Source organism: Staurois parvus, unplaced genomic scaffold (genome assembly GCF_062004578.1).
Source record: "Staurois parvus isolate SC_StPar_1 unplaced genomic scaffold, SC_StPar_1.0 ptg000191l, whole genome shotgun sequence".
Lineage (NCBI taxonomy): Eukaryota > Metazoa > Chordata > Amphibia > Anura > Ranidae > Staurois > Staurois parvus.
Genome location: NW_028317987.1, coordinates 7,857,247 through 7,875,426, shown reverse-complemented (window position 1 = coordinate 7,875,426; position 18,180 = coordinate 7,857,247). Strand labels below are relative to the sequence as shown.

The window sequence follows — 18,180 nt, the reverse complement described above, 5'->3', positions numbered from 1 at the left end:
AATCTATGGTTGCTGTCTAGGATGACAGACCAACCTAGGGGGAAAGATTCAGTGCGGTATAAAGGGCTATTGTTTATAGTGACCACCGGATTTTAGTGTACTCAGGGAATGTCAGAAATAGATCACAGCCACTATAGAAATCAAGAGCATAGTCATCCTGTGGTGAAATTAGTGGGACTGCAAGTCCCAGGATAGGTTGCTCAATTGGAGGCATTCGGCAAATAAGTCCTTGTTGGAAGCATGTTAATACAGGCAGATTATATTCAACTACACATATGTGTATAGAAATAGCATAGTCTGATGAAAAATAAATTAACAAAAAATGCGTAATATATATTAAAATTACACAATACATATATATAGGAATATAGGCGTCACCTGGCATTCATATATAATTTATTAGCAGAGAATCGGTCTTTGATTTATTGCAAAACCGATCTTCATAAGTAATTGTGGTGACACCCCATATAATTCTTATACAGGTGACACCACGTGTAGTTCTTATACAGGTAACCATATAAAAATATATACATATATAAATATATATAAAAATATATATGCATATGTAAAAATACATGAAATAACATCACATGCATGAAATGTAAATGCAATTAAAAATATAAAATATAAGTAATAGTGCTGGTGTGAATATACAGAAAATGTGGCCGAAGGGTGGCAACACAATAAACACTCAAAATACACCAACCAATGTAAGATAGGTTAGGTAAATAAAATAAAATGTTAAGTGGAACAATTCGATCTGGGCCTTAGGTGTCTGGTACTCATGCTAGGCACCGTGGGTTGATCAAACACGGTACCAATGAAATTTGGTAAAATCCAAAGACATAGACTAAAATGCCATAAAATCAATCAATAAAAGACCATTAACTAGTGTCTAAAAAGCAGTTAAGATCCAAGTCCACATTTAACACTTGTGGGGCAAATGTTTTAAGTAGAAAAAATCCATTTGGTTTCTATCTTTGAGACTGCCCTACGTTTGTGTGTTCCTCTCCAATGTCTTTGAATCATGTCAATTCCTATGAATTTCAGGGAGTGTGGATTATTGTTATGCGTTTGGCGGAAATGCATGGAGAGTGAGTGTTCTCTGAATCCCTTTTTTATATTTTTTAAGTGCTCCCGTAATCTATCACGAAGTCTTCTAGTCGTTCTACCGACATATTGTTTGTCGCATGCGCATTCTAAGAGGTATACAACATGCGTGCTGTTGCAGGTTATAGTAGATTGAATGTCATATGTTCTCCCGGTGGTGTTGGAATGGAAAGTCTTGATTGGGTTTTTATGAATACCGTTGTGAGTACATAACATGCACCTATTACAAGGGAAAAACCCTTTCCGATCAAAAAAGAAAGATGGCTGCTTAGGTGGGTTGACTATATTTGGAGCCAGCCTGTTTCTCAGAGGAGGTGCCTTGCGGTAAGTAATATCGGGGATTTCGGGTAAGTGTTTCCCTATAATGGGGTCATTCTTGAGAATAGACCAGTTTCTCTTAATGATCTTGGCTATGTCCCTATATTGGGTGGAAAAGTTGGTGATGAAAGAGCAAAATTTCTCAGTCAGGATCTTTTGCCTAGTGGTAAGTAAATTGGCTCTGTTATTGTCTCTGGCAAGTAAATGGTAGAGCCCTGAATGAAAGTTTAGAAGGGATACAAGACAATGTGGGGAAAACTAGGTTTGGAAAACTTCTTTTTTATTTCACACTTGTTGTCACCCCTGAATTTCGCTCTGCAATACAAAAATTGCCGATCTCCTTGGGAAACAATACCTATATCTGTTGTGGTAAGATCTGTTACCCTTGGATACCGAGTAATGTCCAGGGCTGGTGCTATGTAGCCCAATTAGTGCCAATCATGGCAGCTATAGACCAGAAGGAACACCAGGTAAAAGCCAGTACATACCCAAAACACCAACTAACTCTGAGACAGAGAAGGGAAACCAAACAAGAAAAGGTAGATCTATTCTCTACAGGGGATAAGGTTTGGTCATGGTTCCCTACCTACACGGGATGGGGAATAACACTCATGGACAAAATAAATAATTACACAAACATTATTGATGATATACTGGAGAGGAACTCTAAGGACACGGGGTTGCTAAATACTGAGACCACAGCTATTAGAGAACAGCTGGAGATGCAAGAATTACCTATTGAAAGCATGAGTGCTGCTCTGACAGGTCTGTGTGAGATGACAGAGGATTCTGAATGTTGTACTTGGATATATAATACCACAATGACTGTTCCAGATTATTATGAAATAATAAAGCAACACAGGGAACAGGTAGATGGTTTGATGGAAGAAGCTAGAGCTATAGGAAAAGATGGATGGACTCCTTTTGATTGGCTAGGATCAGGATTTGGTTCCGTCTTTTCATGGATGAAAGGTATCGCTGTAATCATAGTCATGATATTGTTTTTTGTTTTATTTTTATATCTATGTTTTAAATGCTTATTATATTGCATTGCTAGAGCTACCAAGCCGCAAAATACAAATGAAGGTTATCTGATGAATGAGGTAAAGAATTGAGATCATGTTCATGATCTAAGAGGGGATTGAAAGGATCTAGAGAACCTCCATTGTGTTGATGTACGCCATTTTAAGTATTAAGTTAGGTTTTTGCAGATATATTAGAAGTTTAATGGAACTGTTTTAGTTTGGTGAAGGATGTATCAACAAAAGATAACATGACCCTGAAGTTTTCCTTGCCCGGCTATTTCTCAGAAAGCTAGCAAAAACAGTTTATACCAAGAAATGTATATGTCATGTTTCATGTAGTCAGCTCATGATGGAAACTTACAATTACAGTTCTAGAACTCGCTCCCCCCCCCCTTATTATTTCTGTATCCTATATAATCTTAGTAATGTCTAATAAACTTTGAACATCTCTGAACATAAGCTGCCATTATTTCCGTGTTCAAGGGGTGTTCCCAGAATTCTGCTGATAAACCAGGAATCTCTCCACAGACCGGGGGTCTCTGAGGGGATAAGAAAATCAATCCTTTCACTTACCTGACCTAAATCCAACAGAACACCTCTAGGATATCATGTTTTGGTCCATCCGACGCCACCAGGTTGCAACCAAACCGGATATCGTATGTACTCTCCAGCGCCTCAGGATATGCACAGCCAAAAGGGAAGCCAAGGGAACCAGGACAGCGACAACCAAAGGAAATGCTTCAGGGGTGCAGCCCTCCTCAGACGGGGAGATCAGCCACTAGATAGAGAATAAACAGGTGCGCACACACCTTGTGCATTATCCAAGGTTTATTGGAAGGAGTGAAAAATAAAACCAGACTCACAGGTGAAGCATGTATCTAAAAATCATTTGCATAATGACGATGGCCACAACGGCAAGCAAGGTGTTCCAAGTGTCAGTGCGGTCAAATGGCTGACGCGTTTTGGGGATGAATCCCTTTCCTCAGAGCTCCTGACCAGCCTCTGATGCAGATGTGTAGTGGATGGATGATTGGAGTCTTGCTGGTGATATCTTATTAGGAGCCTCCCCCGACGTTGTCAGGCATGAATACAAGCACATGGGGGCCACACAGACTACTGAGGACCATTCTGAGTTGCTGCAATGACATTTCAGCACAATGGTATGACAGGCGGTGCCACCTGTGAGACTCGGCATGTGAAGGTAACATTGCCGCACTGTGAAGCTAAGCATGGAGGTCACAGCAATGTGTACTCACCCAATCAGCTGCTTTCTTCATTTAGAGGTAGGTGATCAGGGGGCGGGTCTGTAACATCATCCTCTTCTAAGCCCTCCCATCTGACCGTGCCCATTACTCTCCATGACATGCCGAGCAGAACTTGGTTTTCATGTGTCTGCGTTGGGCTGATTTGTGGTCACCATGGATTGAATTATTAGGTGTAAACCAGGCAGATGGCTTGTTCTGGGGATTGTCAGTGATCACATGTCCTGTTATATGGATTCAATATCCATCGTCTGACATCCTAACAGGAGTTCTGTCATTTTTCAGGATGTCAGTAAAAACATGTCCTCCGTCAGTAAATGTTCATGTGGTGTCAGTAATAAAAGTCACGGAGGGTTGGGAACCCTGCAAGGGGGGCAGAGATATGTGACTGCCTAGTCCAGCCTTTCTCAGCCAGGGTTCCTCCAAAGGGTTCTAGGGCTTCCTTGTCACTTCATTGGGCTGTATATGGAAGTGTCACCGACCAGCCGTTTCTGGATACACAGCTTTGTCATCATTGCACACACACACCATTTTGTTTTTCATTCAATACATTTTTTATTATAATTTCACTTTTAACAAGATTGCAGAAAAAAATCAGGAAACAGTAAAATAAGGAATCCGATTGGTCAGGAAGATCCCTTGTCTGGAATGTGGGGGCGGAGTCATTATTATTGGTGTACAATACAATACACAACGTGTTCCATTATTATAACAAAGTATTGTAGAAAAGATCCCAACATGTGACATGGCTGAATGAATGCTGGTCATATTAGTTCATCTATTCTCTAAGTGGGCGGTATCTATTGGGCCAATCCCTTTTACAAACCACACAATATCGCCCTTCAAAGTGAAAACAGAAACGATTTGCAGAAAATCAAAGAGTAGAAATATTTTCCGGTGGATCCCCTCTACCCAGACCCCATATGTAGACATAGAACAACAGGCTGTGTTCTCTCTTGTGCCGCACTCCTCCAACCACCCAAACCCACACAGAAGCCAAGGGAAATAATGAGAGGAAAGTTCCCCCCTAGTTTGGGGCGGAGTTCTCCTTCCCTCCTGTTGGGGGATGGGAGAAGGATGGACTGAAGACAGAGAGACGCTTCGGGGTCACCACTGTTCTGTAGAGCCTTGAAATGAAGGACATCAACTTCAGAAGTTCTTGTTGTCTGTGTAAAGTTCCCCGATAACGAGATCTGGGCTCTCCCGGCTTCTAGCTCTGTAACCCGCTATATCATTATCAGGAAACGCAACTCCGACACCCAAGAAGGGCTGAAGTTGTGTCCTTCATTTCCAGGATCTACTGACCACTCTGCACCCCGACATTTACTGCACTTCATCCATGTCTTTGGGGGCCTCTGATCTCCTTAACAACTGTTTCTTCCATGAAGCAGATCAGCCATGGAGTATATCTGAGGTGTATATCAGGGTGTGCTTCTTCCCCACATGAGAGCTGGGATGTCCAGCAACATTCATCTAGAAAACATTTCCCGCACTGAAGACACTAATACACCTCCAGGGTTGTGTAGGACCCCTGATGTACAGGAAGACAGGACTTCAGTGAGGAACATTTCCCTCACTCAGGACAGGAAAGTGGATTCTTCCCCACATGAGATCTCTGATGTGTGGAAAGACTGGACTTCTGTGAAAAACATTTCCCGCACACAGGACAGGAATACGGCTTCTCCCCCGTGTGAGATCTCTGATGTCTGTAAAGAGTGGACTTCTGTGAAAAAAATTTCCCACATTCAGAACAGGAATACGGCTTCTCCCCCGTGTGAGATCTCTGATGTCTGTAAAGAGTGGACTTCTGTGAAAAAAATTTCCCACACTCAGAACAGGAATACGACTTCTCCCCCGTGTGAGATCTCTGATGTTGATGAAGACTGAACTTCTGTGAAAAACATTTCCCGCACTCAGAACAGGAATACGGCTTCTCCCCCGTGTGAGATCTCTGATGTTTATGAAGACCGGACATCTCTGAAAAACGTTTTCCACACTCAGAACAGGAAACTGGTTTCTCCCCCGTGTGAGATCTCTGGTGTATGTAAAGATTGGACTTCCTTGTAAAACATTTCCCACACTCAGAACAGGAATATGCCTTCTCCCCTGTGTGAGATCTCTGATGTGTGTAAAGATGGGACTTCTGTGAAAAACATTTCCCGCACTCAGGACATAAATATGGCTTCTCCCCCGTGTGAGATCTCTGGTGTATGTAAAGATTGGACTTCAGTGAAAAACATTTCCAACACTCGGGACAGGAATATGCCTTCTCCCCCGTGTGAGATCTCTGATGTGTGTAAAGTTGGGACTTCAGTGAAAAACATTTTCCACACTCAGAACAGGAATAAGGCTTCTCCCCCGTGTGAGATCTCTGATGTCTGTAAAGACTGGACTTCTCTGAAAAACATTTTCCACACTCAGGACAAGAATATGGCTTCTCCCCCATGTGAGATCTTTTATGCACATTAAGATGGGATTTATAACTGAAACATTTCCCACACTCAGCACAGGAATATGGCTTCTCCCCCGTGTGAGACCTTTTATGCACATTAAGACGGCATTCATAAAGGAAACCCTTCCCACACTCCGTACAGGAGAATGTCTTCCCTGTTGGAAGGCCGGCCTGGTCCCGCACAGTCTGAGGATCCTCAGGATACGAGGAATCCGATGGTCCATCTACACTGGGTGGTGCCGGATGGACATTGGAGGGAGCCGGGTTTTCTCCTGGACTATACTGTGTGATGTCCTCATCTTCTACTTTCCAGTCTGGAGACAAAGTGAGACAATCCTCTGAGGTTTTCCTCATCTCCCGGCCATGGACTAAAATACAAAGACAAAGAGGATTACTAGACAGGAGCTGATTGGTTCCCCCAAACCAGGACTCCGCCCACATCAGGCAGCTTGGTCTCTGAGGAGCTTACAATTCCACCCTCAAGGGAACTAGGAAATGGCTCCTCTGATCTCCCACCAGGTCATTTCTTTATTCATGGACCTTAGTCAGAGAGTGAGGAAACAACCAGAACTGTCTTTTATAGGAGGGACAGTGATGAGGGGATTATAGGACGAGGGTCCCCACCCCCTCTATCACTCATCACCATCTTCCCAACACAAGAAGTACTGCACTTCCTTATTTAGTCCATGATTTAGTCATGAAGAACAGCGGGGCTGAGCCCCACCAGAGGTCAGAGAGTGAGGATGGGGGGAGAACAACCAAGATGAAGACTGGACTGATCCTGAAGACCACCATCATTGGGGTATTGACTCCTCCCTCATTATCACTTTCTGTTTAAGGGTTCAAAGTTGGAAAATGTCCAGCTCGTAGGAAATGGGTGTAACAAAGAGAATCCATATTGTGTATATGTCAGGGCTCCCAGGTATGACCAGAGGTGTGTGACTGATGCAGGGAAACGCAGACCTCAGATATGTGATAAACAATATAATTTATTAACACTAACAATACAAACATAAACGCAGTGCAATACTAAACATAATACAGTGCAAACAAACCAAACCAAACCACCCACAGATAACAGTACATACAAGCAAGCGTCGTCAGGCAGGCCGGGTCAATATCAATTGGGCAGGTAGGTACAGGGGGAGCAAGCAGAGAATGGTCGGGGTCACAGGCCAGGTTCAGCAGGTAGCAAGCAGCGTAGTACAGAGGGTCAGGCAGAGGGATGGTCAGGGTCACAAGCCAGAGATCAAAACAGGTAACAAGCAGCGTAGTACAGAGGGTCAGGCAGAGGGACAGAAACAGGATGCAGGACAGATACAGGGCCCAGGACAAACACAACACCAAGGCAGAGTCTGTGGGTCTGGCCATCCCTTAAATACCCCAGCATCATCAGTTCCAGGTGTTAGCTGGCTGAAAGGTTGAGTCTTTGATTGCTGGGAGCACCCGCTGGCCAGCCCTGGTACTGCAGATCAAAAGGCAGGTGAGTCCCACCATTGCTGGCCAGTCCATTCCTAACAGTATATATATAGCAGTGGGGGGAAGGGGGAGAGCAGAAGTCAGGAGTATGTAATGTACAACATAGAGTATACAGTGCAGGGGTCAGGAGTATGTAATGTACAACATAGAGTATATAGTGCAGGGGTCAGGAGTATGTAATGTACAACATAGAGTATATAGTGCAGGGGTCAGGAGTATGTAATGTACAATATAAATTATATAGTGCAGGGGTCAGGACTGATAATATTGTTATTCAATAATTAAAGGTCCTTAAAGGGTGGCTTGTCTCCCATCTCCTGAGACTGCACTCAGTGACTTGGGTCTGAGACACTACAGACATATCCCTCCACCCGGCACAGCCAGCAGATAACAGAGAAGGTCCCCTGGAGGAGTCAGGCACAAGGCAGGAGACCCCAGTCACATGTCCTGGGTGCCTACATTATGCAATGCTTAGAGTAAAAATCAATATTTTTCTGCCAGCTGAACCCCAGAACCTCCATAAATCCAGTCTAGAGACATAAATTGTGTCTGCAGCACAGAGAAGGAAGATTATCCGAGAGAAATCCAGGAATACAGGATGGGGAACACAGCTCAGGAAAGTGACCAGGGGATTACAGGCTGATATCACCCAGTCCCCGCCCTACTCTGGACCAATCAGTGAGCAGTATGGGTGGAGGAATGGATTTAGTGTTCATGACCCACCTGTGCTGATCTCTGTAGGAGTGTCCTCCTCTATAAATGTCCCCGTTATTCCATCCTCCTCCATAGACTGCTGATCATCCCTCACATACGCCTCTTCTTCTTCTGCTTTCACCTCAAATTCTATATCGATTGGATCTCCACTCTAAATCAAGGAAATGAGAGAAAATATCATCTGTAAAATGTAAGGTCACATAAAATATCCACACATTGTCTCTATGAATCCATGTTCTAGATGCTCGATCCCACCAACCTTGCAATGATGAGGGATGGTGTGACCTTCCTGTGTGGAATCCCGGGAATACAGAGGACGGGGACATCTCTCTGGTGGGTTCCCATGACTGGATCCATCTGTAGGAAACACACACACTGACTGAATCCATTGTTTCTATGTGTTTATCAGATGATGGGGGATCTAGGTGGATCCTCCGTACTGCTCTCTCCTTTACAATAAAGTCTCCTCTTACCCGGTGATGTGAGGGGCGGCTGATTGTCCATCATGACGTCCTTGTAGAGATCCTTGTGTCCTTCTAAATACTCCCACTCCTCCATGGAGAAATAGACAGTGACACCCTGACACCTTATAGGAACCTGACACACACAATGATACAGTCACCATCCAGACACATCCCTTGTCTGTTACTGGAGAATGTCCCAGAATTCCCGGCACCACTCACCTCTCCTGTCAGCAGCTCCATCATCTTCTTGGTGACTTCTAGAATCTTCTGCATGTTGTGTCTCTCAGGGTTTAGGGAGTCACATGGAGGCACTGTGATGGTCATATGATCACCTGACTTCAGAAGAGGAAATCTCTGTATTGAGGAACCAATAGGAATATCATGTTAGACTCCCAGAATCCTCCTCACCTCTCCGGTCAGGTCTGTTTTATTAATAGAGATAAGAGTGATGTCATGTGACCTCCCAGAATCCTCCTCACCTCTCCGGTCAGGTCTGTGTTTTATTACTAGAGATGAGTGATGTCATGTGACCTCCCAGAATCCTCCTCACCTCTCCGGTCAGGTCTGTTTTATTAATAGAGATAAGAGTGATGTCATGTGACTTCCCAGAATCCTCCTCACCTCTCCGGTCAGGTCTGTGTTTTATTAATAGAGATAAGAGTGATGTCATGTGACCTCCCAGAATCCTCCTCACCTCTCCGGTCAGCAGGTAGATGATCTCCAGGGTGAGGTTTAGTATCTTCTCAGTCATGTGACTCCGGTCCTCCTCCATCCTCATTGGTGCCATCATGTGATCTATACAGGTCTCCTTGTAGACGGATAACTTTGGGAAATGAAAGTAAGAATGATTTGGATGGTATTGGTCACACAATAATAGGATGTGGATGTGAGGGGGGAATAGGAGGGTTGCTGGACATTGAAGAATTACTCCCCCCATGGGAAGATATTTAGTTTGGACTCAGGGATTTACAAATCCTATCTCCCGACTCTCGGGACATGTAGTTCTGGGCGCTGTGCAGGTTGTGTTCTTACATTTATCCCTGTTGCAGGCAAGCAGCAGGGCTTACTTAAGAAAGTGATTGGTAGACTCCAGGGGGGGGGCGGGCTGCAGCTGGGCACGCTCAGTGTCTGTGACACTTGCTCAGACAGCACACTTCCCCCCTCCCTCCCCGCATAGATGGGGGAGGAGAGAGATTCTGTTTTGCTCCGCTTCTTCCCACCCCTCTGCTCTGTGACTGCCCCGTGGGCGGGAAATTTGAAGATCCATCTGGTTGTACAATTGGCGATGTCTGAGCCTGCAGAGAGCAGCCTGGGGGTGAGCGATCTCTGCTCTACCATGGAGCTTTCCCCACCTCCTCCCCTTCTCTCCTTATCTACCTCCCCCCTCCCTGTTCTTCCAGGAGCTTCACACTTCACTATTCCATGTCCAGTTAGCTGCTGAGCTCTGATGTAAGGGGGGTGGACTCCGCTGAGCTCTGATGTAAGGGGGGACTCCGCTGAGTTCTGACGTAAGGGGGGTGGACTCCGCTGAGCTCTGACGTAAGGGGGGATTCTGCTGGACACTGACATAAGGGGGGACTCCGCTGGACACTGATGTAAGGGGGGGACTCCGCTGGACACTGACATGCGGGGGGGGACTCTGCTGGACACTGACATACGGGGGGGGACTCTGCTGGACACTGACATAAGGGGGGGACTCTGCTGGACACTGACATAAGGGGGGGGACTCTGCTGGACACTGACATAAGGGGGGGGACTCTGCTGGACACTGATATAAGGGGGGGGACTCTGCTGGACACTGATGTAAGGGGGGGCCTCTGCTGGACACTGACGTAAGGGGGGCACTCCGCTGGACACTGACATAAGGGGGGCACTCCGCTGGACACTGACGTAAGGGGGGCACTCCGCTGGACACTGACGTAAGGGGGGCACTCCGCTGGACACTGACGTAAGGGGGGCACTCCGCTGGACACTGACATAAGGGGGGCACTCCGCTGGACACTGACATAAGGGGGGCACTCCGCTGGACACTGACATAAGGGGGGCACTCCGCTGGACACTGACATAAGGGGTAAAGATGGGGACTTTTATGCAAGGGGGGACTCTTATGTGAACATGGTGCTCATCCTGACTGCTGCACTCTCTATGTTGTGTTTTGTACTTACTCCTGGCCCCTGCACTCTCTATGTTGTGTTTCTGTACTTACTCCTGGCCCCTGCACTCTATATGTTGTGTTTCTGTACTTACTCCTGGCCCCTGCACTCTCTATGTTGTGTCTTTGTACTTACTCCTGGCCCCTGCACTCTCTATGTTGTGTTTCTGTACTTACTCCTGGCCCCTGCACTCTCTATGTTGTGTTTCTGTACTTACTCCTGGCCCCTGCACTCTCTATGTTGTGTTTCTGTACTTACTCCTGGCCCCTGCACTCTATATGTTGTGTTTTCTACTTACTCCTGGCCCCTGCACTCTCTATGTTGTGTTTTGTACTTACTCCTGGCCCCTGCACTCTCTATGTTGTCTTTGTACTTACTCCTGGCCCCTGCACTCTCTATGTTGTCTTTGTACTTACTCCTGGCCCCTGCACTCTCTATGTTGTCTTTGTACTTACTCCTGGCCCCTGCACTCTCTATGTTGTCTTTGTACTTACTCCTGGCCCCTGCACTCTATATGTTGTGTTTGTACTTACTCCTGGCCCCTGCACTCTCTATGTTGTGTTTTGTACTTACTCCTGGCCCCTGCACTCTATATGTTGTGTTTGTACTTACTCCTGGCCCCTGCACTCTCTATGTTGTGTTTTGTACTTACTCCTGGCCCCTGCACTCTATATGTTGTGTTTTGTACTTACTCCTGGCCCCTGCACTCTATATGTTGTGTTTTGTACTTACTCCTGGCCCCTGCACTCTATATGTTGTGTTTGTACTTACTCCTGGCCCCTGCACTCTCTATGTTGTGTTTTGTACTTACTCCTGGCCCCTGCACTCTATATGTTGTGTTTTGTACTTACTCCTGGCCCCTGCACTCTCTATGTTGTGTTTGTACTTACTCCTGGCCCCTGCACTCTATACATTATGTTGTATGTAGACCTGACTAAGATGTTCATTGTCCCAACAGTTGCTGGTTGGAATGAAATTCTTCTTTAAGGTCGGCTCATTAAGGCAGTCCATACATTACTCATATTGTTCATCCAATCAGTGGGCTGAACAGAAAACAAAATGATCCAATCCTGGAGGACACTGGAGCTTGATTTGTCTGCTCAGCATGTGCTTGTACTGAGCACCCAAGTGCTCCCATGTGCATCAACCTTCATATTCTCCACCCTGGCAAAGTCATTTCATGCTTTATAGGGACATCCATCCATTGACAGTCCTTCGTGATAAAACGTCTCATTCAGTAATAGTAGAACAATAAACACCGGATTTATATATGGTTTGGGTTCAATTATTATTTTTATCAGGACAAGTAGATTGTCATGAGGGACAAGTAGTTTGGGACCCCGATTTAGTCCCTTGGACAAATAGTTTTTTGAAAAATTTCCACATCGCTGGGACTGCTTAACGTTTAGTACATTTCCAAGGTCCTGGGTCCTCGGCTTGCTGGATCAGAAATCCCCATTTCTCTGTTGGGTTTGTTTGGTCTCTGAACTGGTTTTGATGAGTATTAGATCTGCAGACAAGGAATGATAAATACGATCCTTCCTATGACTTGTTTGCTCTGAGGCAGTGCAGTGAGGTCAATGTCGGCTCATCATGAGGTCCAGGAAGGGGAACTTGATGACTTCTGCCTGGAGTTGCTGGATAATCAGGATAATTGCCCGATATCCGGCTGCAAGGCTACAATCTCCGGCAGCCTGCTGACTGACAGGAGTGATGTCACTGTCACTCTCTTCAGTAAGAGAAGGGATTGGATTGGATAGCAGGAGGACGCTGCTGGTAGAGCAGGGAGAGCTTTGGGGGAGGACTCTGTTCTCCTCCCTCCAATGGCAGCTCAGTGTGGGTAGGAGGAGGACAACAGGGGGAAGACCTTTGGTTGCCAAATACACTGTAATATCCAGGACATTGTACAGAGTGGTGGTGGGTTCCTGGGGCTCTGAATTTCAGCACCGGGCACTGCCAGGGCCTGTGTCATGGGAAGGTATAGGACTGTCTCTGAAAGATGTATAGCACTGACCCCTGACTACCTGTTAGTCTATGCTGAGCATACAGACCTCCTTTAGAAACAAGTGCCCACCAAGGGGTGAAGACTGACCTTCATTCCACTTGGACAATATTATTTGACCGGTGAGATGGTAAGAAGGTGAAGGTCGCCTTCTTTTCTTGGCTGGAGTTCTGTAAGGAGGTCTGAAAGTAAGTTCAGGTAGGAGGACCATCATAGACCAACAGCCCCCTCCCTAACTCAGCGATTCCCTGAGCCATAGTAAGTCCTCTTCTCTCAGAGATCTCCTATCAAGGACCCAAAGTCCTTCAGCTACTCTACCCCCTCAGAGAACTTGGGATCCACTATCCTCCAAGGGGCCCCAAAGTCCTCCATCCTCTGTACCCCCAAAGAGATCCCTCAGCTCCCCTTCATCCATCAGAACCCTTAGAGGACCATATTACTAGAATTTATCTCCACAATGAGGAGAATGTTCCGGCCCCAGAAGTGGGGGAATGTTCTGCCCCTGAAGGGGTTCATCTGGGTTCCCACACTATATATGTGTGTATCATCATCTGCTGGAGATAAAAGACGTCACAGTGACTATGGAGGAAGAGGACGGACATGACTATGGAGGAAGAGGACGGACGTGACTATGGAGGAAGAGGACGGACGTGACTATGGAGGAAGAGGACGGACGTGACTATGGAGGAAGAGGACGGACGTGACTATGGAGGAAGAGGACGGACGTGACTATGGAGGAAGAGGATGGATGTGACTATGGAGGAAGAGGATGGATGTGACTATGGAGGAAGAGGATGGACGTGACTATGGAGGAAGAGGATGGACATGACTATGGGAGAAGAGGACAGACATGACTATGGAAGAAGAGGACAGATGTGACTATGGAGGAAGAGGACGGACGTGACTATGGAGGAAGAGGATGGATGTGACTGTGGAGAAAGAGGACGGATATGACTATGGAGGAAGAGGATGGACATGACTATGCAGGAAGAGGATGGACATGACTATGGAGGAAGAGGACGGACATGATTTTGGAGGAAGAGGACGGACATGACTATGGAGGAAGAGGACGGATATGACTATGGAGGAAGAGGACGGATATGACGTTGGGTTACTGGGTGTAAATAGAACATAGCATCTTATTACCTCCTCTGTTGCCACTTCCACCGTCTTCTTGCTCGTTCCTACTGTATGGAACTTCCTGTCTTTATTCCAGATGACTTCCTGTCTGTACCTGACATCACTTCCTGTCTGTACCTGACATCACTTCCTTTCTGTATTCCATAGAGACCTTCTGTTTGGATATAAGTGAGATCACCACCTTGTGGATTTCAGAGAAACTGCAGAAACAATTGAGTACTGTCTGTGATACTTTTTTTATTTGCACTAACATACAATTTTGAGGACAAGCTTTCGGGGTATGTCCCCTTATTCAAGGTCCGAGCAGCACTGCTTGGACCTTGAAGAAGGGGACATACCCCGAAAGCTTGTCCTCAAAATTGTATGTTAGTGCAAATAAAAAAAGTATCACAGACAGTACTCAATTGTTTCTGTCACAAGTGCACTAATACGGCTACAATCATCTCAAGCAAAGAGGAACTGCAGAAACATCTCAGAATATCCATTCCTGTATTATATCTACCTTACAGGACTACTGGGGAAGTTCAATAATAATAATAATAATAATAATAATAATAAATAGCTCTTATGTTTAATAAAGATATTTTATTACATATAGAAAAGTCTTAAAACACAGAACACAAAAGCCAAATGTATAGTTAATAAAACAGATAACACCAAAACTGATCCTTTTGTTGAAGAAAATGCAAAAATAATCCTAAAGTATAAGAATATATCTCAATCCACTGATAATGAAGATGTTAGACATAAATGACAAGGATGTCATGGTCACAGAGGAATGGTGGTGGAGATCTCTCAAAGTAAGAACACTTCCTTGAATGGTTCTATAAATAAAGAATGAATCCTGGAGGGAATAAAGCTGTAAAGCAATAAATAATATATAAACTGGGCCATCCACTTCATCCATAAAGACATTGTGATTGAAGATCTTCTAGATCACATAGAAGGAGGACTCATCCATGATTTCATACATTTGTTTGGAAGGATAGAACAATCCTCAGAAGGGAACATGTAGGATGACAGGAAAGGCTCCTGACTGGTGAGATCCTCCAAACATAATGATGACATCCATGAACTGGAGCGAGCTCGTTGGGGTGATAAAGCCAATCTGGAAACACTGTGTAGACGTTCTCCAAGAACTCAGCACACTCCAGGTGTGGAGAAAGTCTCCAGGTGGGTTTAGCCTGTCATTTATCATAGGTAGACATGTCCTCACATGGACTTCCACAGGGACCCCCAGACTACATAAAGAACCTGTACAGTGTCCCCAGGTCTCCAGGTGGGTTTGGCCTGTTATTTATCATAGGTAGAAATGTCCACACATGGACTTCCACAGGGACCCCCGAGACTACATATAGAACTTGTACAGTGTCCCCAGGTCTCCAAGTGGATTTATCCTGTAATTAATAATGCACAAATGTCCATATATATGGATTTACAGGGACCATCAATGCCATCTATGCATGGCTTGGACATCACCCATATTACTAGGAGTCCATAAAGCACATGACCACAGAAAGATATAAAAGCCCACTCACTGTCATGGAACTTCAGACTGAAGGAACTTCAATCCAGTCACATTGTTCATTTTTTGCACATAAGCACCAAGTTGGTATTGGTGGATCACTCACAATAAATGGGAGCATGGGGGAGGGGAGGGGGGAGGAATAGAAGAAGGAGAAAGAGGAAAGACCTTAGTCAAGGAGTAGGTATAAGAAGTAAGGGGGAGGGGGGTTCTCCACAATTGGGGGTATTCACTCGAAGTGTAACCACACAGCACAGAGTGGACAGGGAGGCCCCAGGCACAAGAGTCCGGGGAGAACAAGATTTGCACAGGGTGGATAAACAATATAGGAAAGTGATTTTAAAATCATTGACCTTTCCAAAGTGCTTGGAAGCAGTTAAAGATTTGTATTTATTTGCCGGTATGTTGGCCCTGAAAGCATTACATTCTAGAAACAATAGACAAGATGATCATTGTGATGGACTGAATAAAGCTTGGTCCCAGCTCTCCAGAAAGGAGCATAGAGATCTGAGATTATGTTGCCCTATGGGAGGAAATTCATGGAAAGGATATTGAATAGTGATGGACTGAACACCCCCCTGTTTGGTTCACAATCGAACATCCAAACCTACAGAGTGTTCAACCACAAACTTTTAACATGAACAATATACTGTACGAAGCAGTATCTTCCAGCATCTGAGTATGTGGTGAGATCCCGCTCAGTTACTACATTCCGGCATGAGTTATATATTAGACAGTCGATCCCCAATTGTCAGTACTAGGTCTAGAATATGATCGCCTTGGGTTGGACTTTTTACTGTTTTAGAGAAGCCCCATTCAGTGCTTCCATTACATCCCTGCTCCTGCTTGTAATAGCAGTTTGAGATTTCCAGATAATGTCAGGCGTGGTGACGTCACCCATAATGAAAACCTCCCCCTTCATTGCCATTTGAGTTATCTCATCAATCAAGAAGTCCTCCTAATCTTCAGCCTGTCCTGGGGGTCTGTATATGACACCAATTCTAAGGGAAGATCCCTCTCTGGTTGGAAGGCAGACCCAGAGGGTTTCCAGTATTTCATTTGTTGTTTGAATTAATGTTCTCCTTATGCTATGTCCTGAGCAACACCAACCTCACATTTTTTTCAGCCTGCTGGGGACAGAAATGATTCTCAACAACGACATCTCTGCCCCCATTTCTCAGTTTAAATGCATGTCCAAAAACCTCCTAAATTCCATAGTAAGGAGCTGAGCGCCCTTGTGTGAGGGATGCAGACCCTCTCTATTGTACAGCTCAATGTCAGACCACCTGATGGCATCATGACTAACAGAACCAAAACCTTCAGCTTTGCACCAATCCTTTCACCAAACATTGGACTCTGCTATACCAAGTACTTCCTCTTGTTGTCCTTTATGGACAGGTAAGACCTCTGAAAATATAACTGTACACCCTAACTGTTGAAGATCCTGTCCCAAATACTGAAATTCCTGTACAGAACACACATCATTCTGGGACAAATACTGATACTCGACATGCTAATTGATAACACCAGATACTTGATACACGCTAATTGATAACACCAGATACTTGATACACGCTAATTGATAACATCCGGTGCTCGGATTGATAATCATTTTCACTGTTTGTTTTTTGTATTATTAATTTGGTCAGTTCCACTTTTTGGTATATTCTTTATGGACCATTTTGAATGTATTTTTATCAGGTCTATTCAATTGGTTTGATTTTTTGAAATCTAATTTACTTTGTTCTCTATACTACTTACAGTCCCATTGGGGGTTGTTTTGGTGCTCCCTAGTTGCCCTTGGTTCCTGGTGATTTACATCTGACCACTCTTGCTTTCTTGGATGGTACATTCCTCCGGGACCTGGAATCATGTCTCTCATCTTAGATGTCATCTATTTTACATATTGCTCTGACATATGTTGTTGTAAGTATTATTTTGGGATATGAGATAAAAATTCTATTGACCATTTGTTTATTTTCTGGTATATTTACCTATTACTGTTTACATGTTTACTAGAAAGTTTCCTTGTCTTTATGCCCCCTGAAGATCTAAAATGCGGAATGATCGAAACACGTTGGGGTAAGTTTGTTTCCTATCTGTGTGGCCTTTGACCTTGTGCAAAGAGTCTTTTTGTAAGAACACTGTCAGAGTGATGTTTCCTTTAGAATATTATGTATTTTATACAAATAATGCGTATGTAATAAAGCTGATAATTCTTTTACCACAATGTCTTTTTGAATATACAGTGGTCCCTCGGTTTACAAATTTAATGCATTCTACAGAATGTTTTTCATATTGTGAAAAATTTGTAAACTGAAACGCGGTTTCCCATAGGAATGAATTGAAAACCAATTAATCCATTCCCGAGGTCAGAAAAAAGTCAAAAAGAGTCTTTTATCTGTTCAAAACTCTTTATAAAATACACTTTAAAGGCATCAATCCTACAGGGACATGATTAATCAAGCAATAACATTTCAAACATCCAAATTCAACTTTAAAACATGGCAAACATTTCAAACATGGCACAGTACAC

General features: G+C 44.5%; 1 protein-coding gene across 1 annotated transcript in view; it reads left to right on the top strand.

Moving 5' to 3' along the window:
- Nucleotides 1-18,180, top strand: part of LOC149461959 (uncharacterized) — a 74,920-nt gene that overhangs the window by 24,843 nt on the left and 31,897 nt on the right. The window contains exon 2 of the mRNA XM_089677709.1: nt 16,915-17,042. Coding sequence (XP_089533835.1) covers nt 16,915-17,042 — 128 coding nt within the window. The remainder of the gene's footprint in view (nt 1-16,914; nt 17,043-18,180) is intronic.